Source organism: Pseudopodoces humilis, chromosome 30, assembly GCF_049639895.1.
Source record: "Pseudopodoces humilis isolate 2021_Gansu_Grassland_sample_001 chromosome 30, ASM4963989v1, whole genome shotgun sequence".
NCBI lineage: Eukaryota > Metazoa > Chordata > Aves > Passeriformes > Paridae > Pseudopodoces > Pseudopodoces humilis.
In genome coordinates, this window is record NC_142229.1 from 676200 (window position 1) to 702208 (window position 26009).

The 26009-nt window shown below is 45.8% G+C and overlaps 1 protein-coding gene and 1 long non-coding RNA gene across 2 annotated transcripts; both read right to left on the reverse strand.

Annotated features, from left to right (window-relative positions):
• Positions 1–822: 822 nt before the first annotated feature.
• On the reverse strand, positions 823–13436 carry ADRA1A (adrenoceptor alpha 1A). Its single transcript, XM_005532243.2, has 2 exons — positions 12505–13436; positions 823–1417 (listed from the first exon to the last, which is right to left on the reverse strand). The coding sequence occupies exons 1-2, from the start codon at positions 13385–13387 to the stop codon at positions 906–908; spliced, it is 1395 nt and encodes a 464-aa protein (XP_005532300.2). The 5' UTR covers positions 13388–13436; the 3' UTR covers positions 823–905.
• A 2578-nt stretch (positions 13437–16014) lies between these two features.
• LOC148182406 (uncharacterized) lies at positions 16015–21472 on the reverse strand. The gene is made up of 3 exons (XR_015774739.1): positions 21337–21472; positions 20326–20516; positions 16015–16783 (listed from the first exon to the last, which is right to left on the reverse strand). It is a non-coding gene; the product is annotated as an uncharacterized LOC148182406 (long non-coding RNA).
• Between the last annotated feature and the right edge of the window lie 4537 nt (positions 21473–26009).

A 26009-nucleotide genomic window follows, 5' to 3' on the forward strand; every position in this document is an offset into this window, starting at 1 on the left:
GAACAAGGGGAAAGTTCCTGACTCCAGAGTACCCAGGATCTCACAGAAAGCTTTGAGCACTTGGTATTGAAGGAGTCAGGAAAAGGAATGTAGCAAAACACTGGGCAGGGAGACAAGAAAAATCTGCAGCTTTTCCAGTGACTGTGGCACTGATCTGGCTATCGAGCACCTGAGCAAGGAATTGCTGAGCCTTTCAGCAGGTTCCTGATGGACTCAGAAGGTGAAAAACAAAAGGATGCGTGCAAGTGAGCTCTTTGAGCCTTGTTTGATGAGGACTTACCTAGTTTTGAGTTTTTTTAGACCCGCATCAAGGCGCAGGGATCGTCTGAATAAACCAGGGGCACATGCACATTTTCATTTGGTTTGGTGTGGAGATTAGGGAGGCTGATTGTACAAAAAGGGAAAGTTCTCCTTGGTTTCTGAAGCTCGGTGGAGTGCAGTCACTTGGATCAAGTTTTCCTTGGCAATGGAGTTGACTGAAATCCACAGCTGAGGTTTGGCTTTATGGGGAGGGGTGGAATCACAAAATGGCTCTGAAGGTGGAGCTGTCAGAGAGTGTTGAGGCTGAAAGGTCGACCACAGGGTCTTTGTGGCTCTCTCTTTCTCCTCCACTGCCCCTAAATGAGAGCAGTGGGAACTTTGAAAGAGGAGAACAGAGGGATAAAGCCTTTAAATGCCAAGGAAACGCCTGGCAGATGCTGGACCCTCAGAATACCATCCACTGAAGCCTTGCCCAGTCTTTGAGTGGCTCTGCTCATGCTCCCAGCACTCACAGACATCCTTCCTGGAAAGATTTGGCCCTGTTTCACCGGTTCAGACCCGGATCCTTTCAACTATCACCACACCTACTCCTACTTCCCCATCCCGCGAGGCCCTCAGGCCGGCAGCCCGGCGCGCCCAGCCGCTTACACATCCTCCCCGCTCTCGCTCAGGGAGATGGAGTGGATTTTAATGGTTGGCACTTTGCAGTTCTCGTGGCCGAGGCTCCCTGAAGCTCCTGGACAGCAGCATTCCTGCAGGAACCCTTTGCTCTTGGCTTTGGCAGCCGTGCAGTCTTTGGAGACGGCGGTTTTGGTGGGCACGCCCTGCACGGCCGAGAAGATCTTCCACTCGCAGACCCCGTCCGACTTGGAAATCTTGTAGAAGGTTTCTCCCGACCCCACAGGGATCCGCACCACCCCTTTGCCACTCTCCATGCCCTGGCCAGCAGGATGGTTGAGGTTGAAGCTGGGGGTTTGCTTCTTCGCTGGCTGCTTCCTCAGGAGGCACTGAGCTTTCAGCACGTTCTGGAACGCTTTCTTGAACTCTTGACTTGAGCATGGATAGATGATGGGGTTGATGCAGCTGTTTAAATATCCCAGCCAAAATGTTATTTTAAAAAGTGTGTCCGGGGGTTTGATTGCAGGAAAGAAAGAACCTAAAATGGAAAATACGCAGAGTGTTAGGGCAGAGGCAGTGAGGAATTGCAGGTAACCAAAGAAACTAAAACACTGGAAAAAATAAATAGGATTCTGTTCCGTCTTGAAAAAATCATGACTGGAAGGACAATTCCTGCAGGAACAAGGGTTTTGGGATCTATGGTGTCACACAGTTACATGGATGTTCCATGAGAAATCAGTTCAAGAGAGCTATTTTATAATTGCAAGCATTATATTCCCATATAGAGCTAGAGAGGCAGCCAGAGAGCTGATTCCAGGGATAGGGGAAAATTCCCTCCTCAGGGACTCCTAACTCAAGATTAATTACCCAGATGACAGAAGTATCTTTAAGGTCATCACATGGGGCTTCAGATGGCAAGAAAATCACACCATTTCAGAAGGGTTAGTGAAAAGAGGGGTTAGAGTTGACTGTGTTACATGAAATGATAAATTATTGGGTACTGATATTGCCCAAAACCTTCAGAAAATCTAACTATCTACATCCTGCCTCATGGAATACTGCTAAAATTGAGAAAATTGAGAGAAGTTAAAGGAAAGATTCCTTCTCATACCAAGGAACACTGGGGAGGGTCTCTTAGGGAGCCATGAGATGTGTGTATATATCTATATCTATATCTATATCTATATCTATATCTATATCTATATCTATATCTATATCTCTATATTTATATATAATTATATTCAATATATATTCAATATATATCAATATATTAATATATTTATAATATTATTTATATTATGTATATGTATATGTATATGTATATGTATATGTATATATTTATACATATATTTATATTTATATTTATATTTATATTTATATTTATATTTATACACAGATATTCTGAAATGCACTTTCCATGTTACCTTCCCAAAATGACTCAAAGAGCAAGAACTTCGATGGCTCCTTACCAAGGAAAGTACTTTGGCATTTCTTTTTCTATAGAATTATGAGTTATCTGCTGATTTAAAATCTTGGCAATGTTTTTCCTGATGCCAAACCTTTGGTTTTATTTAAAAAAATTAAAAATCCCAGAAACAAAATTGACTTGTTTTGGAATTTATATTCAAATTTATAATAAACAGGACTTTTAGCACTGGCAAAGCCTTGTCTTCCTGCTTCCCCTGTAATAACTGTAAGCATGAGGAAAGAAATACATTCTTTGGAAGGTTTAGGCATCGATGCATCCATCATCCTCTGCAGTTTAACCGTGTCTGGGATCAGCTCCCAAGCTTTACAGGGATTGATCTGTTCCTGGACCTCTCTTGGCCCAGGAAAAGCTGATAATGCTCTCTGAGGGTGCTCTGACAGAAATCTGAGAGCTGCCCGAACCATTTTCCTCACTCTTGGTCAAACAAAGCTGCAGCATTTGTAGCAAATGCCTGCCAGTGGCCAGAGCAATTCTTGGGGTGGTTCTGCGTGTGTGGGAACGCACCAGAACCCACCTGGGCTGCTCCTGGTGCAGAGGATCCATCTCCTGCTCATCCTGCAGGGCATTCCTGCCCAGGAACCTGCAGAGATCTCGTGGTGGCAGCAGCTTCTGCACCCGAGCAGAGCCCATGGCCTGGGCACACTGCGGCCAGGGAGGGGACATGGGGCAGTGAGAGGAGCCGTGCAGGCCTCTCTGACCTGGGAGCGGGGCTTTGTGTGTGCTACAGCAGCAGGGAAGTGACACCAGGGCAGGATCAACACAGCGTGCTTTGGGTTGGGAGGGACCTTAAATCCCACCCAGTGCCACCCCTGCCATGGGCAGGGACAGCTCCCACTCGCCCAGGCTGCTCCAAACCCTCTCCAGCCTGGCCTGGGACACTTCCAGGGATCCAGGGACAGCCACAGCTGCTCTGGAAATTCCATCCCAGCCCCTCTCCACCCTCACAGGGTGGAATTCCTTCCCAATATCCCCTCTAACCCTGCCCTCTGGCAGTTTGAAGCCATTCCCTCTTGCCCCTCAAGGCTTAGTCCCAAGTCTCTCTCCAGGTGTCTTGGAGCCTCTGGGGGCACTGAGCCTTTCCCAAAGCTCTCTTGGAGCCTCTGGGGACACTGAGCCTTTCTCAAAGCTCTCTTGGAGCCTCTGGGGACACTGAGCCTTTCCCAAAGCTGTCCCTTCCCCAGGCAGTGCAGAACGTGCCACAGGAGCTCTGTCTCTGTACCAAACCTCTGATTCCAGCCTCAGGTATGATCTGGCCACCAAGCATGGCCCTCACTGCCTCCATGATGGCTTCTGGTTGCCCCAAGCTGGCCCAGGTAGAGCAGTTTCATTATTGCTTTCAGTATCAACCAGATTTTAAGACCAAAAAGGTTTTGCTAAGGAAAACAAACGCTGTCTTGCAGTGAAGCACAAGCAAGCATGCGCATCCACAACCTAAAATTTTTCTCAGCAAATTAATGCTTCTCTCCTTTAGTGAAAACCAACTGAATAACATTCTCAAAGAACTTTTTGGCTGAAGTCATTGGCAGATGAAAAATAATGAAAGGCTTCTAAATGCCCAAATCACGCTCAATTTTTTGGTTTGTTTCCTCATTTAAATGCAGTGTATCTGCTGCTTTCCCTTTTTGTGGTGAGACAAAAGGTGAACCAAATCCCGCTTTAGGGAATCAGCTATGTGAGGCCAAGTGTAAAAATGGGTAAACAATAACAATTCCTGTTTGCTACAACTCCTCGCTCTCTCCAGATGGAATGCAAAGGCTGTGCCAAAGTCTGATAAAAATAGAAAACAGCCAGTGTCAGACTCTGTCCCTTGCTCTTTTTTTGGGGTGGGATCTGCATGTTAATTTATTAATGTCGCCTTTTTTGGTTCATCGGTGGAGAGCCTTGTTGCCTTGGAGTAACACACAGTGCAAGAAAATGAAGGAGTTTTAACAGCACAGGGACTTTGCTCTCTGCAAACCCCTCTATTCACTGGCTCTCAGAGAATCATGGAATGGTTTGGGTTGGAAATCATCTCATTCCAACCCTCTGCCATGGGCAGGGATACCTTCTGCTGTCCCAGAGTGCTCCTGGGACACTTGGACACTTCCAGGGATGGAGCAGCCACAGCTTCTCTGAGAATTCCATCCCAGCCCCTCCCCACCCTCACAGGAGGAATTTCTTCCCAATATCCCAATAATCCAAGTGTATCCTCCTTCACCCCAAAGCCATTCCCCCTGTGTTTTCAGTGCATGCCCTGGTAAAAACTCCCTCTCCAGCCTCCCCGTAGGGTGTGTTTGACACTCAGGGGCCACAGAAATCTCTGTCCTTCTCTTGCAGCCACACAGTTACCTCTGTAGCTCAGAACCATTCCCTAATCTTTCCTGTTGGCTACCTGAGTATCTAGGAAAAGGGGAAAAATATCTTATTTTCCAAATCCTTGAGGAATGGTGTTCCTCCCCACAGAGTCCTAAGAACGTGTCCCTTTCTTCCAAACCTTTAATATTCAGAGATGTTGTGATCAATCTCAGTGGCTGGTGGATCTGGTAATGAGCAGGAGGCATTTTCAAACCTGGTGACAAAGAGATTTTGTCAGTGCTGAGCACTCAGAATGGACAGCCCAGGTCAGATGAACTCAAAGGAGAAATAAAACAAGGATTTTGGTTGTTTTTTGTTTTTTTTTAAACAATGACCATAATTAATCATGAGATTAAACAAGAGTGGTGAATTATCTCTTTTTTAGGGTGTGTGGGACATGTTCCCTACTGAGCAGTGAGCTCAGGGAGAGCAGGTGGAGCTGGGATGAGCATTTCCATGCAATCCTTCACCATTCGGTGACTGCCAGTGTGTGTCAGACAAAGTTTGGGCACTTGGACACCATCAGCCAGGGCTGAGAAAACAGAATCAATGCATCTAATTCTCTGAGCAAATTTTTCCAATCCTCTCAACTCCAGACCAGGTGGAATCACAGGTGCCATCCAGGTGTCCTCCAGCAGAGCTGGAAGGTGAACAGCAACTAAGATATTAAGTTTTCACCCTTGAAATTAATTCTCTGTGCTGTTCACTGGTCTTAATATCTTCCTTTGCACACTGTCTGGAATTAAATGGTAAATAGTGGCAAAAGTTTAAAGGTTTCACCTAACGCTGTCTCCCTGCAGTCTGTGCTGGAGGAACAGTAAAGAAAGCTTCAAGAGGTGTTTTCATGCATTTTGAATCATGGATTGAGTAAATGATGCTGGAATTCCTGCTTTGTTTTCAAAAGGTTGGGGACACTCAAGTGTCAGTAGCAAAATACAATTTCTTCTTGTAAAATGAAATAAAATAAAATGTACTATGAGCCTCCTGAGATCTTTTGCCATTAGGTATTTCATCACTCATCCCTGGAAATGTCAGGATTGCATTTTCTTCCCTCATCATTTATTTTCCTGTTTGACATCTGGAAGTCTCTGCAGCTCTGAGAGATAAGTCTGCCACGTCCCTCCTGGTGAGTAAGTGCCAATTCACTCTCAAAGATGTAATTTGACTTCGTCATTTGTCACAAGAGTTGCCTGATTATGGGTTGTTTAAAAACCAGCCCTGATGTCTGCATCATTTCATTGATGGGCAGCAGAGACGGTTTTGGAACCTGCCAGACTGTAAAAACTTGTGTTGTTTACTCTGCATCATCGCTGCCAGCACCATGGGAATCAGATCCTTTATATTTGTGTGACCCATGAACTCTTTGTGGTGTTAAAACCATCTCAGCTACAAACCCATCTCTGTTACTGAATCTGGTTTAGGTTTGCTGCTTTTTGCCCCCTTTTTTTATTTTTGTGTAGCTTCAATTTGGTGACTGAGGCAGAGCACAGAGGTCATGTGGGGGTGATGCTGCTTCAGGGTTTGGGGGAGACCAGGGCTGTGTCCATAGAGAATCCTGAATTGGTTTGGGTTGGAAAGGACCTTAAACCCCACCAGTGCCACCCCTGCCATGGCAGGGACACCTCCCCCTGTCCCAGGCTGCTCCAGCCTGGCCTTGGGCACTACCAGGGATCCAGGGGCAGCCACAGCTTCTCTGGGAATTCCATCCCAGCCCCTCCCCACCTTCCCAGGGAACAATTCCTTCCCAATGTCCCATCTAAATCTCCACTTCTCCATTCTGAAGCCATTCCCTGTGCCCTGTCCCTCCATCCCTTGTCCCAAGTCCCTCTCCAACTCTTGGAGCCCCTTCAGGCTGGGAACAGGATGAGTGCTCTGGTTACAGGGAAGCAAAGCTCACACCTCAGGTCCTGCCTTGGAGCAGTCAGTCCAGAGGGTAGCAGCTCCTCCAGAGCCATAAAAACCCAGAGGAAGAAGCACAGAGGAGAGTTGATATCCCAAAAGGAATGAACTGTGTGCCAGGGCCTCCCTACATCTCTCATGGCTCTACAAACATTGATAAATATGCTACATGTTGTGTTCCCAAGCCCAGTGCTAGCTCTAAACTTTATTCCCTAAGACAAGTGTTCTATACTGCATCTCAGGGCATGACACAATCTGCCCTCTGGAAAGTGTATTTATAAATATAAGTGTATATTTATATATATATATACACATATATATATATGTTGCTGCAGACATTCAGCAGCTGCCCCCTGTGCACACATGACCTCCCCCATATGCTCTCACTGCTCCCTTATGGGAAGTATCGTTTATGGAATAAAAAATGGCATCAAGGAACCCTAGGACAGCAAGAAATGATCCTGGACTCTGCACAATCCAATTAACACAACCAGTGCAGAAAAAGCAGTGATGTGAGGAAGTCTTGCACTTTCCAGATGTGCCTCCCCAGGGTCTGGAATATTGTGGCTGTTCCAGAGGGAAAATGAGAGGGACTTTGTGCTTGGCTATCCCTGGTCCATAAAAAACAGACACAGAAGGAGGAGCGGGTTTGTTTTCCCTCCCAAAGCCCTGCATTCAGCTCTGTGCAGCACCAGGAGGGTGTCTGGGCACAGGTGAGAGGTGAAAAGCTCAGGCAGCAGGAATGGGTCGGTCTGGGAACACTGCTCTGATGATTTGGATTATTTCAGGCCTAATTTATGCTCTGTTTCATATTGTACCCACTTAGGATGGATGATATTTCTGGCAAATGTCTCAGCAAGCAACTATTTCCAGATTCGCTGCGGGCAGCTGCAGATTTAGAAAGCTGATAAAAAACCATGGGAAGGTAAACTGAGGTTTTGTTACCCTTGTAAACACGAATAATCACATTGTTTCACAAATCAGTCTAATTGTCACTCCAGTTCCAGTTCCTAAGCTGTGGAATGGGTCTGGATCCCATTGCTGACATTTTGGAGATATTTGATATTTGCCCTCAAGCCCTCGCTCTTGAAGTCATTCACTTACAATAAAATAATAATTTTCCTTTAAAAATTAAAAAAAAAAAACAACCAGAGAATAGTTTGAGAAGCTGGGCCTATCTCAGGCTGTCTCATGAGCTTTTTGTCTGTCATGATTTTGGAATCCTTGGAGCTAGAAACAAGGAATTATCTCCTTCAGCAAGAGCCAAGCGTCTCCCCCGTTATCCAAATTGCAGACAAATCCTGACATTTGCCCAGCAGGGTGGGAGAATCACTCACCACAGCCTTTCCATCACTCCCCAGCCCTGGATTGTGCTGTGGCATTTGGGAATGAGTGAGAGATGACACTCCTGCCTCCTTTACTCCGGGGACTTGCAAGTGGTGGCTGTGTGAGGAGGGATATTCTGGGACAAGGATGTGGCTCCGTGACAGGATCTCCTGAAGCAGAGCACAGCTATCCCACCTTCCCTCCCTTGGTTTTAGTATAAATCAGTATAAAAAGTTTTTTAACATTGATTCTTCCCCTCCTTTGCTGTGTTTTGAGCCACTGGGAGGCATTTCAGGATTTGGGAATGGTGGAGAAATGTTGGCCCAGGGATGTCTGTGGGATCTTTGTCATTAGCTGAGTTACTGACACAGACCAACAGTGCCTTTCCAGTCTGTGATTATGAAAAATGCCCCTTGTGATCAGCAAAAAACCTAAAAAAATCCCTTGCCATGGAAATGTCTTGGCTGTTTATCCTCATGGCTGAAGTTCTCCCCATTCAATGGTTTAACTCACACACACCCCCCTGTGCTCTGCAACTCCAGGAGTGCAAACATCCTTCCTCTCCCTGAGCAGGGCTCCAGAGAAAGAGCTGGAGCTTTATTCTGGGGGGGTTTTCCCACTTTTATATATTTTTTTTTCTCTCTTTCTCACTGAGGGAACACTGAAATATTCATGTGGGGAGTCTGTGTTGGTGTGTGTTGCTACTCTGAGCCTTTTGACCCTCTGAGAGGTCATGTTATGTCAACAGCAGAGATGGAAAAATGCACTTTATTTTTCTGGCTTATGTCTAATGAAAGTAGAGTGGTTCTCTTTGACTCCAGTTAAAAAAATTACCACAAAATAGTAAACAGAAACCAGCTGCAGACAGGATTAGAGGATTCCCTTGACAGTGTCTGTGTCAGTTCACAGGACTCATTTACTCCTCGACCACAAACACAAACACCCTCCAGCGCATCCTCTTTTTTGCTTTAATTACAAGAATGACTGACAAATGTTAAACCCTTCCTCTCCCTTGCCCACTTTAGGATTTTTTTTCCTGTGGCCTCCTAGCTTGGACTTTCTCTTTTCATTTCTTCCAGCTTTGGGAAGCAGCACCTACACCCAGAGCTGAGCCACAGGAAACAGACCCCAAGCAAAGTTCTGGGAACTTGTTCTCCTCTGAGGGTTTGTTAAGATAAATCATCAATCTCAGGCTGGGATCATTTTTTGCAACACCCCCAACGCTTTTTCTCCATCAGTTCTCTGCACGTTTCACCTTAAAAAAAACCTCCAAGCACTGTCTTTTATGCTGCTGATAAAAAAGATTTTGAAGAATTCCCAGAACAACACATCAATTTCAGTTACAGGACAAGGTCTGTTCTGTCACTTGTAACATGAAAACTTTTCATCACTGGGGGCTTTCACTGATTTCTGGGCTCTTCCAGCTCTGAGTCTTTCTACATCTATCTATCTATCTATCTATCTATCTATCTATCTATCTATCTATCTATCTATCTATCTATCTATCTCCTATATCCCTTTCTCTATCTATCTATATCCTATGTCCCTTTCTAGGAATTGCAAGAGGAGAACACAAAGCCAGAATTGCAGGTTGTGATTGGGAATGCAGAGCCCAGACTGCCCAGATGAAGCACCCAGATCTGAGCCTCTCCCCACAAAGCCCAGGAGCTGCAGATAAGGTCAGGCTCTTCCCCTTAGCCCTCTCTGAGAGATGCAGACGGGCTCAAAGTTGCTCTTTCCTGGCTCTGTTTTGTTGTTTTGTGTGCCTGGTGGTCACTGAACGGCCAGTTGAAGCCATCATTGATGCCAGCTCTGCTTGGTTCTGCTCACAGGAATGAAAACCTGACTTCTTCCAAGAGAAACCAAAGTTCTGACAACCTTGTGTGGTACAGAAGTGTTGTGAGCAGTGAGTTCACACTCCAGCATGCATAGGAAAAGCAAATATTAGCCTCACTTATTTTCCTGCAACAGGATTATAATTTCCTGGCTTTTTCCACAAACAGCCAGCTAAGGGAGAAGAAGGAGTGTTGGATTATTGGGCTGAAGGACTTTGCACTGACCCTTTGGAATGAAACTTCATCCAAGACAGTAAGAAAAAACCCCCATTCCTCACAAAGACTGCAACTGGTACCTTTACACCCCAGCTTCAGTTCAGGTTATTTTTTACGGCAGGGATACTCCAGCTGTTTCTCCATCAGCCAACATGGATATTGTGCCTTTCTCAGTATCCTTCTATCTCTCTTGTAATTCCCATACCTGCACCTCAAGGCTTTCTGCCCTGTTTTATTACACACTTGAATAAACCCAGTGTTTCTTGCTTGGATGCAGCTCTTGGCTGTCAGAATGGATGTCAGTGGATGTGGAAATTTTGAAGGTGCTGTAGATCAGAATGAAGTTAATCTAGGTTTGGGGAAGTCGTGCTGCATGGAATGAGCACAGCTGTCTGAAGAGGTCTGTGTAGCAGTTTTGGGGTGTCTGTCTCATGGGCAATCTGCACTGGAATCATGGAATTACAGGCATTTAGGTTGGAAAAGATCTCTTGGATCACTGAGTCCAACCATCCACCTATAAACGATGTCCCTGCGTGGCACCTCCACACCTGTCCAATCCCTCCAGAACTGCTTGGTGAGACCATGTTTTGGTCTGTCCCATGGCCACAGAGCTGCAGAGCCCAGCTAACAGCCATGTGTGCTCTGAGCTCCACCAGGGTTTCAACAAGGAGCATTTTATACACCTGGAAACTCTGATCCCTGCTGCAAGATCCTGTCAGGATCACTTCCCTTCCCTTTCCCAACTGGACCTGGCTGCAGGACAGACCTGAGTGTGGCTGCTGTCTTTTGGAAAGTGCTCTGCATCAAGATGTGAGTCCTTAGCTTTTTTGAGGACTTTTTTAGTGACACTTGCCAGTTTAATCAGTTTCTTAATCAGCAGCAAATAGCTTTTGAAAGCCCTATAATATATGCTTTAAAAATAACCGAGTAACCCCCAAAAACAGAGGAAAAAACCTCCAGTTTCCTTACAAGGGATCAAAGGAAGATGCAAAACCATTCTGGAGCCCAGAAGATTTCTTAAATCCAAAGCAAATTTATTAACAACAGCTCTGTGTGGGCAACCACATTTGCAGATGAAAAGTGTGTTTAATGCATTCTCCCAAACCCTTTCTGAGTATGTTTCAGTCATCTTGGCAAGCAGCATTCCAACGTGCTGACATCCCGGCCAGCACCAGCCAGGCCCTTGGGGGCTCCTCCTTAGGAAACAGCTCCAATCCAGCACATCCCAGCATTGACCAAGAGGAAAAAATTCTGAATTTTGGGGGTTTTTCACATTAGCAACAGGTTTTTTGTGTGAATTGATAAATCTTGCTAAAACCACTAGAGGTTAATTGAAAAAGAACAGTTATTTGTAAGATTGAAAAAAGCAGAATTAAAAAAAAATGGGAAATAAAACCCCCAAATCTTTCTTTTCATGTTTAGGTAAGGCTGCTTTACATTTTTCTTAGTGGTCCATATTGTTGTCTTACTAACTAAAGCTCCTTACTAACTAAAGCTAAATAAAATCTTACTTTATTTTTCCTGTGGTTTTGCCTGTGTTTTAAGATAGTCAGAAAGCATAAAAGCAGAATCCCTTTCCATAAAAAAAAAACCCTGAAATTGAGCAAGTCACAGATTTTAGTTTCCACGCTTGAAAACCCCAATATTTAATGGCAGAGCCCAACTCAGTGTGATGAGCCACATCCCTCACCCTCAGATATAGGTATGAAATTAGTATTCTGCCTTTACATCCTGCAACTGCATCAAAGGTAACTGAGCAAGGTTTAATTAAAATTCTAATTACTTCTTTATATTCCAGCAAAGCAGAACAAATCCCCAGCTTTGCTCCCCTTTGGAATGACAACTGGAGAATAAATATTCATCTCCAGCATGGTGGCTGAACCAGTGTTGGGCCAGTGGGCTCAGCGTGTTCCCAGAAAAGATGCAAAGCAGGGCAGTATAAAATTGGTTGGAAGGATCCACACTGCTGTCTCCTGACGGGTCATATGAAAAATTGGATTAGAAGATTAACTTTGTTTGGAGTTATGGTATCTCACAGGATGAATTTCCTGATAGGAAAATGATGTTTTTTCCTTAGAGGGGAAATCATCAGTGCTGAGCACTCCGTGAGATCTGTGAACAGCTGCTTCAACCCTGAATGTATTTATATCCTGACCTTTTATACGTTTAAGTCACCTGGCTGCAAACATAAACACACAAACCCCTAAAGATCCTGTTCCTATAGCAGAGATGGTCACAAATATCTGCTCCAGCTCACAAAGAGGATTTTCTATGTGGGAAAAGTACAAGCCTGTTTCCCTGGTTTTCAGAATTTTGTTTCTCATCACCAGAGACATTTGGTCTCATTTGAGCATTTCTTTCACGCTCCCTGCTTTGTGGTGGTGAGTGTTTTGTTTTTTTGACAGCTTTGCAGGACAAAATTGTTCCCTCAGAGCTTTTCTGATCAGCGTTATCACACCCAGCCACAAGCACAGCCCTCCCTGCACAGAAGGCTCTGGAAGACACACAGGGGTTGGCTCTACTTACCAAGAGGCATTACTACAAAAAATGGGAGCCAGCAGAGAACGAAGCATCCTACCACTATTCCCAGGGTCTTGGCAGCTTTCTTTTCCCTGGAGAACTTGAGCAGGCGCACAGAGAAGTGGTGCTTGCTCTTGGGGTTGGGCACGGAGCCGCTCGCACCGGGTGCATTTTTGCGGTGGATGCGGAGGGTCACCTCCTCGGAATGGGATCTCTCCGTCTTCAGCCCAGAGCTCAGCCCTTTGTTTTCCCTTTTGGCCACCACGTAGACGCGGCAGTACATCACCAGGATGATGATCAGGGGCAGGTAGAAGGAGCCCAGCGCCGAGAACAAGACGTAGCCAGGCTCCTCGGTGATCTGGCAGATAGTCTCATCCTCGGGGGCTGGCTCCTTCCAGCCAAAAAGGGGCCCGATGGAGATGACCAGGGACAGAGCCCAGACACACAGCAGGGCCAGGAGGCCCCTCCTCTCGGTCACTATGCTGGGGTACCTCAGCGGGTAGCTCACCCCGATGTATCGGTCGATGGAGATGATGCAGAGGCTCATGATGGAGGCAGTGCAGCAAAGCACGTCAACAGCTGCCCAGATGTTGCAGAAGATCCTCCCAAAGACCCAGTAGCCCAAAATCTCCATGGTAGCTGAGAAAGGCAGGACGGTAGAAGTCAGGAGGAGGTCAGCTACAGCCAGGTTGATGATGTAATAGTGGGTGACACTCTGGAGGTGTCTGTGGCAGGCTACAGACAGGATAACCAGGATATTCCCCAAAACCCCAAAAACAATCAGCCCCCCTAGAATAACACCCAGTAAGATGGCCTTGGAAATGTTCACGGGCTCCACAGAGTGGGTGCAGTTGGAGCACTCGGAGGAGTTTCCAGGGAGGAAAGCCATGGCTGGAAATGTCCATGTGAGGCTGCTGAACTTTCCAGGCAGGAACAGGGACAAGATCAGTTCTTGGAAGGTCCTATAGGCAACATTTGCCTGGCCTTGCTGGGGAATAGAGTTTTGAAGAATGTCTTAAAACTGCAGCACCAGCAGCAATGAGAAAGATCCAGAAACATATTAGAAAACCTACCTTTGCTCCTACGCTTTCACCAGAATAGCACGGTTGATACTCACCAGTATCGAGTCAAATTTAACTCCTGCATTTTCCTTGGGGTGCACAAATGGGGCTACACAAACCTGAGGCTGTTTATCCCACTTTCCAGGGTTATGTGATGAGAAGTACTGGAGCTGCAGGTTAAAATAATTTCTGTATTTTGGGGAAGGCTCTGTATTTAAGGAAAGTAAATATTCCAAAGGGCCCCCAATTTAGCTTCTGAGAAGAAATCACCGACGCTTTAGACTGCTTGGTGTTAATCCTGATTCTGCCTTAAAATTGGCTTAGAAACCTGACTGGGTAGAGGTTGCTGCTGTGTCTGCTCAGCAATTTTCTTTGAGATACCCATCATCAGGGTCTAGGCTGTCAGTCAGAGCTTTCCATACTTGGAGCACTCATCAGTCGAGGTCCTGGGCCGCAGATTAAAGCTCATTTACATCAGCTGGCTCTGAGGGGAAGAGTGGAGTTTGCTGTGTGCACAGGGCCGTGCTCTTGCGCTCTCTGCAGATCCTCACCCCCCTGGAGAAGACAAAAACACGAACAATGCGATTCCCAGAAGCCACACTCGCTGCTAGGGTTCCCATATAAGAATAGAGCAGGAGGCTATTTTAGGGCGCTTTCCTCAGGCTGCCTCCAGCCAGTGGAACCAACCTTTTCCAGCCCAGCATTGTTTAACAGCAACTGAGAGATCCAAGTGGGTTTTCCTGCCTGAATTTTCCCTTCTTTATGGCAATAGGCATCAATCCTAATTACCAGCTCATCTGCAGAGACCAGCTTTAGGAGAGACAGAAGCCTGCAGGACACAATTCAGGACTATACAAACTGTGAAGCAGATTTAGAAGCCCAGGATTTAATCCTTCCTTTATTAAGTGAGACCTTTCCCCACTGAAGTGTTAATTCAGCTGAGCTGCCCATTTTGAAGATCTATAGGGAAAATCAATTCCAAAGCCAAGCAGAAGACGTTGCAAGGAGCAAGCCTCCTAGTGAGTAACACAACATTTCAGAGTATCTGGAAGCCAAGCTCAGCCTTTGCTGACTAAATATGGAGAAAAGGTACCTCAGATGGAAAAGTGAGGATTAGCCTGGGAACCAAGACCTGGGGGGCACGGAGAGGAGGGCTGCAAGTGGGAGCTGCAAAACCTTTCCCAGCACCTCCATGTGGATATAGAATTCCTGTCCCAAATATTAATCAGATGTGAAAAATCACCATGAAGACTTTGGCTGTAAAACCCCAGATGAGGAAGGACTCTCTAAGTGTCCATGGGATGAGTCCCTCAGATCGTGCTTTAAGCAGCAACAACTGTCCCCCTCCCAAACCTCCACGCTGAACTTCCCTGCAGTTAAAGCATTTCAAACACTGAAGCCCCGAAATTCCCAGCTCACAGCCAGGGAGGAGGGAGGGAAGGGGGAGATGGATAGGTATCACACTGTGGGAATTCTACTTCAGTGCACTAAAATGAAATTGGATCTTTTATTTTCTTTCTCACCAGATGGAACAAGTTGAGGAATAATCCCAAGGATGAAAAGTGAGTGTTGCATGGAGCATCTCTGAGCATTATAATTGTGGTCATTACAGTGTACAAAATGAGGTCATTATAGGGCTGAGAGAAAACTAAGAAATTATTAATTTTACTTTTAAGCACATGAAGAAAAACTTCCCAGGAAGTCAAGGAGATGCAGCAGAAAGGACTGAGAGAGATTTCCATGCTCCAAACCAAATAATGCCCAGCCTGTGGAGACAGCTGATGCTGGGAAGAGCAGACCCCAGGCTCCCGTGCCTGCCCCACACTCACCTCTTTAGTCTCCAGAAGGCAGCACAGCTCCTCTGAGCATCTGGGAAGGAGATTCAGCACAGCAGGCTCCTCTTTCACACAGGGATGGGACTCCGTGCCTGGAAATCCTCTGCTTTCCTCCCTTTATGTTCCCACTGGTATTCCAGCAGCTGGCAGTGGGGCTGATTCCCTGAAACCCACGGCTGTGGGGGCTGGCTCCAGGCTCCCTGGAGGGACCCGAGCCCGGATCAGAGCTCAGCTCCACACTGGGAAGGAGCAGCAGGAGCTGTGCTGCCCTGCTGATGTAGCAGAGCAGCAGTCTTACCATTACCGTAATTCACTGCCACTCCCATATTGCCCAGAAAGAAAGAGCACTCTCAAGCGTGGTTTTAAATCTTCTTTTCTTTTTTTTTCCCACTCAAACTCCTGGTTCCTGCAGAGACCGGAGAGTGGAGGGCAGATAACAAGCTCCTGTTTATGAGATAACAAGAAATTTTGGGGATCTAAAAAGAGAACTTCCTGCAGGACAAACGGAACAAGGAGATGAAGGCAGGACACACTGTCTGGGGTTCTGCATGGTGGGACAAAGCCCAGCTGACTGGAGATGGGGGTTTAAGGAGGAAATTCCTCCAGCACATTGTGCTGTTGAAAGGAGGTTGATTTTCACGTGGCTCTTAATTGCAGTTTAAAAAGAAGCGTCCGAAGAAATCCCCGATGAAGAACAGATACAAAAGTGATGTCCTGAGGTGGACAGAGTGGGATTTCACAGCCAAAGGCCAACAAACCCTGTAGCCACAAGGTTTGTCCTTGTTCTTGCATGACAGACCCATCTCCTCCTCTTCCTCCTCCTCCTCCTGGGCAGAGAGGGAAACTTTGGGCTCTTGGGTTCAAGAGTTTCATGGACAGAGGTAGATCTGAGTGATGCTCAGATTCCTCCAGGAGAGTACTGAAAACAGATCTGGGCTTGCCAGCAGCCCTGATCACTGCTCCAACAAATTCAGAGTGCCTGCTTGCTGCTGGGACAGCCACTGCTGCTGGAGGAAAAATGATAAAAGCAGCTCCCAGGAAGCTGCAATTTGTACAGGCTGGGCAAAGAGTTTGGGACAGTGTAGTGACCCTCGTGGCAGCTCCATCTACACCATCGTTTGCTGCCTGTGTGAGGGTAAAAAACCCCATGAGAACAAACAGCAAAGTGAGGGGGTGGGGGGAAGAAAATTCAAGCTAATTTTGAGGAACTTGCAAACTATAAAAATGAGGTGATTTTTAAATGCTCAGCTGCTGTTTCTCCACAGTTTTCTTGGCACGTGCAGCCCCTGTTCCATTGCACATCTACAGAAGGTCTTACACTGGTTTTTGGAGGCTGCTTGGAGGTCTCGTCCTTCCGTGAGTAACAAAGGTGCTGGGACAGAGCAAACCCTAAATGGATGAAGGGAATCTGGAGTTATTAAAGACCCTTGAAGGCTGTGATTCGAGCAGGTTCATTTTAGATGCCTATCTTCAGATGAGCTCTGTTTCCATCGATCCACTGGGAAATGAGTCAAAATGACTGGGAAAGGAGCTGAACCCCACTCTGGGTTTTGTTTCTACTGGTACACACTTTGCTATACTGGTGGCTTGTTCCAGGCTCTTAAATGCATGACGGAAATAAATACATTTATATTCATGGCTTTAGTCATTAATATACTCAATATATCAGCTCGTCTGTGAGTAATGCCCTTGTTAGGGGATATCTTTCCAGAATGGAGGGAAGCAGAAAGAAGGGACTGCAGATTTTTTCCTAAAATCCTCAGAGAAAAACGAATTTATGGCAGTGAAGAGCTCATACACCTGGACACCACGAAGAGCCTGAGGTCAGAGGGTCATTAAACACAGTGCAGGGTGTCCCCAGGCAGGGAGGGACAGGGCAGGATTTGGGCCACATCAGCCTTGTGCTTGGCTCTGGCAAGACATGCTGGAATTGTCTGTGTCCAGTTTAAAAGTCTGGGATGAATCAAAGTTTGGGAGAAAGCAGAGAGAGGGATGCAAGTCTAGAAAACAAAAGGAGGAGCTGTGGGTAGCACCCACAAATCAGATCCTGTGTGGTGTGGTTATTGATAAACTATGAGTAATTAATAATTTTATTAATTAGATATATCTTATAAAATAACAGTATTTCATAAATAATAATTTTATTAAGATAAAATTATTATATAGTTATATATAATATATAAACATAAGAACATTTATAAATATATATTTATAATTTACAAAATATATAATATATATAATATATAATAATATACATATATATAATAATACAAATTACTATATTTAAATATATAAATTATATATAGAACATAAAATATTATATAGTATCTATATAGTATATATAATATATAATGTACAAATAAATATATTTCTATATTTATATAGAAATATATATATTCTTATATTTAAACATTTATATTACTAAATTTTCTTAATGTAGATATTAATAAATAATTATTAATAGTATTGATAACATATTAATTAATTATAATTATGAGTAATTATACTCATTAGCACAAGACGGTCCCTAGGGAGAGCTCCAGGCAATCCACAGCAGCTCAGCTGTTTCTGAGCTAAAAAAATGTTAAAATCAGAGCCTTAAATCCCAACTTTTGGGCAGCAATTGTGTTTTCATTACAAATATCTCATGAAAAGGCCCGAATCGAATTGTTTGTGTGTCTGATGTCATTTGATGAAGTGTTGTTGGTAATCTGCTCAGCTCAGTGCCAGACCATGCAGGCAGCTGGCCCAGGAGTGAGGGAACTTCTCTGAGGTGCTCCAGGCCTTGCAATTATTATTTACTTGCCCAGAAAGAAGTGAAAATGGTGGTTTTGATGAATCATCCCTCACATTTTAGCAAGGGTTCGACTTCTGCTTGGATAAGAAAGAAAACCCACCCAAAGGCAAGAGATGTTAAATGTTGTCTATTAAACTCAAAGCTGGACTCATTGCACTGTCTTTTAGGACTAGGACAGCCTGAAGCTTTTAGCATGGCTGAGCTGAAGATAAACTGGGAAATTCTGAGTGTTTAGAAAGGAAAAAACCCAACCCAGCACAGGGACTCTGAGTGAGCATTCAAAATGTGGATTAAAAAGTGGATTGGGCATAAAAAAAGGCTGAAATTTTCAAACAAGGTAGATCTGTCATCTCATACTTAATGACAACACGTCCAAGTATTAGAGGTTTCTCTGTCTTGGGATTCATAGGGACTTTTCACAATGTTCCTAAATCACTTAAGCACAGGCTGGTTAAACATGATTTATGCTTTTGCATATATTTATGCTTTTGCATAAATCAAGGCAGCCTCATTAAAACTCAGGGTACCTCCTTAATTCTCCACAGATGAAGATTTGGGCCACTGGATTTTGTGTACAGCTGAAGCTCTGAAAGCTGCCTAATTACTGAGAGGAGCTGTTAAATGTTTATTCCTGTGTAATTCACAACAAATTTCCTGGTTTGATTTATTAGCTGGATGATCTGATAAAAGCTGCCCACATATGGGGGACACGGCTCTTTTGTAGCCTCAGGAACACTGATTTTACCTAGAGTTGGAATAAATCTACCCAGAAATGAGCGCTTGCCTCAGTTTCCATCCCTCCCCTCCCTCCTTCCCCATCCTGGCACTGCTGCTTCCCTCAGCTGAGAGTTCACGCCACTTTTCTGAGCTTTAGCTCAACATTCATCTTTAATATGTAAAATAGTTGGGGGAAATTTAAGATGTGTCTAAATCATGCCTTTCTCAGACTCATTTAAATCCTTCCTTCATTCTTTCATCTGCTGCCTGCCCACCTGTGAGAAGCCACGAGATCCAATGCCCTGGAACACCTCCTTCATCCCAATGACTTGATTTCATCACCAAGGCATCTCCCTCCATCTCCCTTTCCCAATCCAGCTTTTGGCAAGGCAAGGCCCCCTCTAGGGCCAGAGCTCTGACAGTGTGTCCTGTGTGGCACATCCAGCTCTTTGTGCAGTGCAGGTCACAATCCGTAAAACAGAAATAAACCCAGAGTTCTGCTTTATCTTTCCTGAATCTGAGCTAGATTTAGACCTGGTCCTGTGCCTCAGCACTCACCACAGGCCTCTAAGATTTCCTTACCATCGAGGGCACGCAGTCCAGTAAATCTCTTAGGGAAACATGGCTCTGAAAAACCCCAGGGAAGAAATTCTGTCTTTATTCTTATTCCAGAGGGGCTGGAAGCTGCTGTGAGTGTATTGTCCCCTGTTTTGGCTGATTGTCCAGGCTCGGAACTCTCTTGCCACATGACTTTGTGTATAATTCTGTCATCTCTGCTGAGCCTCCACCTCCCTCCTGTGCTCCCAACTGCAGTTTGTGTTTAAACAATCCTCCAAGCAGCCCAGCCCACAGCAATGCTACGTTTGACAAATGGAGCCTCTCATCTCCAAGGAGCTGTGGTACTTGGGGACTGTAAATGCAAAGCTCGTGTCACCCCTGCCATCCCTGGGCAGCAACTGCTAGGAAAAAAAATTGTTTAGGGGAAGGATGGGAAAGAATGTGCTTTTAGTGATGTATCAGTCTTTCCATAGGCACATATTTACCCATTATTTGCTTATCACTACATCTTGTCTGAGATCCCCTTGGAAGGAAAGGGGCCCGAGCTGATGACAGCAGAAGTCAGCAGCTTGGGAAGGAATGTGGCAGCAGAGTCCTCTTGGCTGTGTGTCCCTGTGAGCAGAGCTGGCCTGGGCAGGGAGGAGATCCAAAGCCCCCCAAGTCAGAGGCAGCAGCTGGAGCCCCAGAAATGTCTGTTGAGCTCACTGGGCTCTTTCTCTCATGGGTAGACACTGCCATGCCAGGACAGATCAGGCTAATTTAGGAGCCTGTCACACAGCGGGCAGCACAGGATGTTCCAGACAAAGAGACATTTGTAGAACAAGCTCACAAGTCTACAGAAGACCAATCAACAACATACCTGTGCAAGACCTCTGGAGCTGCTGCTTTAACCTTTCCCAGGCCAACCTGTTGCCATGGCAGCCTCCTCCTCAGCTGGTGGGTTTGGCCAGGCAGAGGATGAACCACTCCTGTCTCCTGGTGCACCCCCTGCTCCTTCTCACACCTGCTCTGTTGTGTCTGAAGCACAACCCCTTCAGCCCAGCAGAAGCCCTGAACAGAAGAGAGCATTAATTAAGATATTTGTTCCTAATTAAGGTATTGCCATAACACCAACAAAGAGCTGGGCTTTATTCTTTCTCTGCTGATGGGTTTTGTAGCATTGGGTGCAGGTGGTGAGGTGACACTACCTTCCCAAAAACACCTCCAGAGAGGAGAGTGTCTGGGCTACAATCACACTCACTCACACACACACTCACACACGCACTCACACACGCACTCACACACGCACGGGCACACGCACGGGCACACGCACGGGCACACGCACGGGCACACGCACGGGCACACGCACGGGCACACGCACTCATGGACGCACACACACTCATGGGCACACACACTCATGGACGCACAAACACTCATGGACGCACAAACACTCATGGACGCACACACACACACATGCGCACACACACACACTCACGGACGCACACACACTCACGGACGCACACACACTCACGGACGCACACACACTCACGGACGCACACACACACATGCGCGCACACACACTCACGGACGCGCACACACACATGCGCGCACACACACATGCGCACACACACTCACGGACGCACACACACACACTCACACACTCACGGACGCACACACACACATGCGCACACACACACATGCGCACACACACACACTCACGGACACACACACACACTCACGGACGCACACACACGGACGCACACACACACACACTCACACACACTCACGGACGCACACACACACATGCGCACACACACACATGCGCACACACACACACTCACGGACACACACACACTCACACACTCACACACACACACACTCACGGACGCACCACAGACAGCTGAGCGACAGCCCAGAGCCAGGAAAGGTCTCTGTATGGAGCTCCCACGGGGTTTATTGCAGCCACACACTGAAGGGGCGCAGGAACAAAGACAGGGAGCAATGGAGGGGCCAGGGATGGGCTGGGGGGGTGGAGCTGAGGGTCGGGGTCCAATAGGAACAGAGTAAATTGGTGCATAGGCGGGGCCAGGGGGAGGGGGAGCCAATGGGATCACAGGGGCGGGGCATTGCAGCAAACTGGGGCCAATGGGGAAGCAGGGAAGGGAGAACTTTCTAGAGAAAGGACGTATAAGGTAAAAAAGGGGAGGGACAGCCCACAGGCCAGCTGGCTACATAGAACTGGGGTACAGTAACATGGTGGTGCAAAGGACTATGGGAAAAACTTTTTCCTACAAGCTTTATGTAGGGGAAAACCTTCGTTTTATGCTTTAATTTCACACCTTAGAGGCCTCCTTCCACACCATCACTGCCTCTGTGCTCCAGGGTCTCCACAGGTTCTTTCCCTCAAGAAGCTCGAGTTAGAAGCTTCCATGCACCTTGTACTGCAACCGAAACCATTTTCCATTTCTTCTTTAATCTGCACTAATTGCCTTAAATTAAGGCTGTCTGTAGAAATGTACACAGTTTGTATATTTGATGGGATGCCAGCAGACATAGGTGCTTGAGAGACACCAGACAGATTTTTATTCCCTTAAAGGAACAAGCTGGAGCTTTCTTCCGAAGGACGTGAGCATTTTAATGATATGTTTTCTTCTGTATTTTTTTTTTTTTTTCTTTCTTTCCTGGCTCTCTGATGGTTATTACTAAAATACACACACCAATAATTCCCTTCCTCTGAGCCAGGCTCTCATGGATGCAGAATGCAATTACCACAAATTAACGTCTCAAGGAAAACAAAGAGACAACAAAAAGCTCAAAAAAACCCAAAAAAACCTTCCCAACTGCTTGGGGAATTTAAAACTCTACTTAAAGCACCAGACAGGCAAGTGTGGTAATAAGATTTGCAAAGCAAAATGGTTTTACACATTAAAGAGCACCAGGGGAAGGGATTCTCCTGCTCTGCCCTGCTCAGGTGAGACCTCATCTGCAGAGCTGCCTCCAGATCTGGGGACATCAAGAGGATGTGGAGCTGCTGGAGAGAGGCCAGAGGAGGCCATGGAGATGCTCCAAGGGTTGAAGCCAGGCTGGGAGAGCTGGGAGTGTTCACCTGGAGAAGGGAAAGCTCCAGGGAGAGCTCAGAACCCCTTCCAGAGCCTGAAGGGGCTCCAGGAGAGCTGGAGAGGGACTGGGGACAAGGGTTGGAGAGACAGGACACAGTGAATGGCTCCCACTGCCAGAGGGCAGGGCTGGATGGGATACTGGGAGGGAATTCCTGGCTGGGAGGGTGGTTATAAATTCTAATTGAAAATGGGAAAGGCACCACAGACTGTTCCATGGGTATGGATGGGTTTCTGTCCAGAGGAACAGAGGGTTTTGTGGCTGGGCCAGTAGCACGGAGGTTCTGATTTCGTGGCAGTGGAGAGTCAGCCTCAGGAGTTGTCTCCTGGGTTCTGTTCCCAGCTCCCCAGCAGACATTTATGTCGCCTATGCTTTAAGATAGCCAGAATTTACTGTTAATGAAAACAGTATTTCTTAGCATTGCATGGTTGTTAATGTTCAATAAATGCCTCCTTATTTCAGAGCTGTAAGATGTCATCAATTCCCTTGATACCCCTTATATATAAATATACACACACATATATATATATATGTATGTTTGGTTTTTTTAAATTTTTTTTATGAAGTGTTCTCTGGGTTTTAGTGCAGTGAGGAACATTGGCTTGGGCATGTGGCAAAGTGATTTGTAGAGATGTTCTGTGGTCCTTTGTGAGCTGGCACATGGTTGTTGATGTTCACACAGGACTGGGCTTTGATTTAGGTGCACTTGATCACTCTTGGAAAGATGACCAAAATAGCAAGAGTCTTTATAGCTGCTGGGTTGGAGCATTTTCCCTGGTTTATGGTGGTCACTCCAAAGGCAGATGACTCCTAATCATATCCTTGTCAGAAAACCCTCCTTCCCTGGAGCTTCAAAACCCACATTTGTAGAAATATGGATTTCTCAGGCTGTTCTCTACCTTGAAACTAGTCCCCACCAATGCCCCCAGTCTGGCTGGAGTCAGTGCCAGTATTTTGGTCTTTATATACCAAAGAATAGACCCAAACAAAAGATATTCCCTCCAAAAATAATTCAGACAAACACTACACAGAATTCCTGTGACTCAGCTTGAGAGAAACCCATCTCAGGTGCTGGGTTTTGCAATTAAACCTTGTCCTAAAGTCAGTGTGATGGAAGGAGGGGCAGGAAGTGGTGACATCTCTCATTTTTAATGCCTGGTTCTAGGCACAGTACTAAGTACCTGGAGGAAAGGACTAACTGCTGACTTATTTAAGTTCTTGTTTCAAAAACAAAAATTCCCTTGCCAAGGACAGTGATCCAGCAGAGGTTTGAATTTACAAAGCATCTGTGTGGATTTTCTGAGCCTGTCTAGGGAGTGTTGCTCCTTTTGCTGTTGATTTGACTGCTGGTTTATCAGGCTGAGAAGATGAAAATGTCCCTATTGCCTAATATTTGAGCCTGGTTTGTTTAGGATTAATTCTACTGCTGCTGCTGCTACTACAACTAATAATACAACACCAGAGTTCCCAGTATCTAGGGACACACATTTTCTAAACCTTATCTCCAAAAAGCTGGGGTTCAAATGCTGACTTATTTTAGCAAAAGAGATATTAATTTTAGATTATATTTTAAAACTGTAAAAATCACACCCATCACTCATCTTTCTTGTGCCTTGCAGGAAAATAACAAATGTCATGAAATGCTGGAGGCAGCTCCAGCTCTGGAATATCACAAACTCCTCAATTCTGCACTAAACAGCCCCTATGAAATAAGATTTCACTGGGGAGTGGGGGTAACCTGAGACACAGAGATTAAATAATGTCTTCCCTGAGCACAGAATTGACCCCACACATCCCAAATAACCTCCTGCTCTGCCCTCTTGGCTTTTCCATTCTTGTTGGTGCCACAAGTCTGAGCCAGCTGTAAAACTTCCGCTGCTTTGGGTTCCCATCAAGACTCAGAGCTGGCCTGCACAGAATAATGGCCCTGTCACAGCCCAATGTGATGCCTTTTAAATTCAGTGCTAGTGACCCTGGCAAGGTACAAGGGACACTTGCTGCTGGAATTACTCCTTGGATATGTTCCTGTATTTATTTCTCCCCATATGCTACAGCGTATTTCACAAATAAGACATTTATTTGAGATTGAGGTAACAAATAGCACAGGAGCACGGGAAGAAAAGGATGAATCATAAAATGAATCATGGAGTGGTTTGGGTAGGAAATGACCTTCAGGATGATCCATCCCTAACCCTCAGCCATGGCAGGGACAGCTCTCACTGTCCCAGGCTGCTCCAGCCTGGCCTTGGGCACTTCCAGTGATCCAGGTGCAGCCACAGCTGCTCTGGGAATTCCATCCCAGCCCATCCCCACCCTCACAGGGGACAATTCCTTCCCAATATCCCATCCATCCCTGCCCTCTGGCAGTGGGAAGCTCCTTGTTTTCTCATTCCCTTGTCCCCAGTCCCTCTCCAGCTCTCCTGGAGCCCCTTTAGCCACTGGAAGGGGCAGTCTCTGTGTGTTCACTCTCTCAGGCTGAGGATTTGCTGACTTATTTAATGTAATGTGGCATATTGGGAATGTCTTTGTTTAAAACAAAGCTGCTGCCTTGCATTTAGCTCCATTTAAAGTGTTTAAAAGCAGCTGCTTATTTGTGGTCAGCTTAAATTTCACTGTAACTCCATTAGGAAAAGAAAAAAGCTCAGAATGAGAAATAATTAAAGCCCTTCTAATGTGTTAAAGGAGGTTGGGGGAGGGGGTTGGAATATCAGTGCAAGCTCTTCCAGGTTTCAGATTAACTTTATTATTTGGTGCAAATGAGAATCTGTCTTGAACAAATTCATTAGAGGTCCTGGTGGTCCCTGAATTCCCCTGTGCTGATGTGACTGCAGCTGTGGGAAACTCACGGAGCTCTGACTCCTCAGGTGTTCCCCACTGCCTGCAAACCATCCAAAACCCATGGAAAGCAGCAGCAGCATAAGAAAATTGGGGCTTTTTTTGGTCCAAAGAACAATCCTGATGGCTGCATCATCAAAAACAGGACAGCTGCTGTTTTGTTCATAAAAACCCCAGATGGAGAGCTTCCCCCAGCTCTGCTTGCAGCTTTATTCCATTTCGTTTAATCTTGATTTTGCTGATGTTTGTATTCTAGCATTGCAAGAGGCAAGAGTTCAACAACTCCCCTCTGAAATAGGACATTTCTCTTTATTCCCAGCTAGGAGCATTCCCAACATCTTGGGAATGCAGCCTGCACACCAAAGCAGCACATCTGACAACAAATCTCCTTCTCAGGAAGGCAGCCTCCTTTCCTGGTGCTCCAGAAGATTGCATTTCATCTGCAGGAGTTCTGGAAACAGCATTTGGGTATTACAGTAAATATCTCTGTGGGTGGAAAACAATCCAAGGAAAATTCTTCCCTCTCTGCAGTCAGGCAGGGACTGGATCCATTAATTTACCTCGAATTGCTCTGGTTTTGTAACACAGGTTTCGCTGCAGGGAACAGGTACA

Bases quoted from the DNA above. Each gene is read 5' to 3' on its own strand.
- ADRA1A (XM_005532243.2), bottom strand. From the start codon at position 13,387: ATGGCTTTCCTCCCTGGAAACTCCTCCGAGTGCTCCAACTGCACCCAC. The intron at 1,418-12,504 runs GTAAGTAGAGCC...TTTCCATTTTAG, and splicing joins TTTTGTAGTAATGCCTCTTG to GTTCTTTCTTTCCTGCAATC.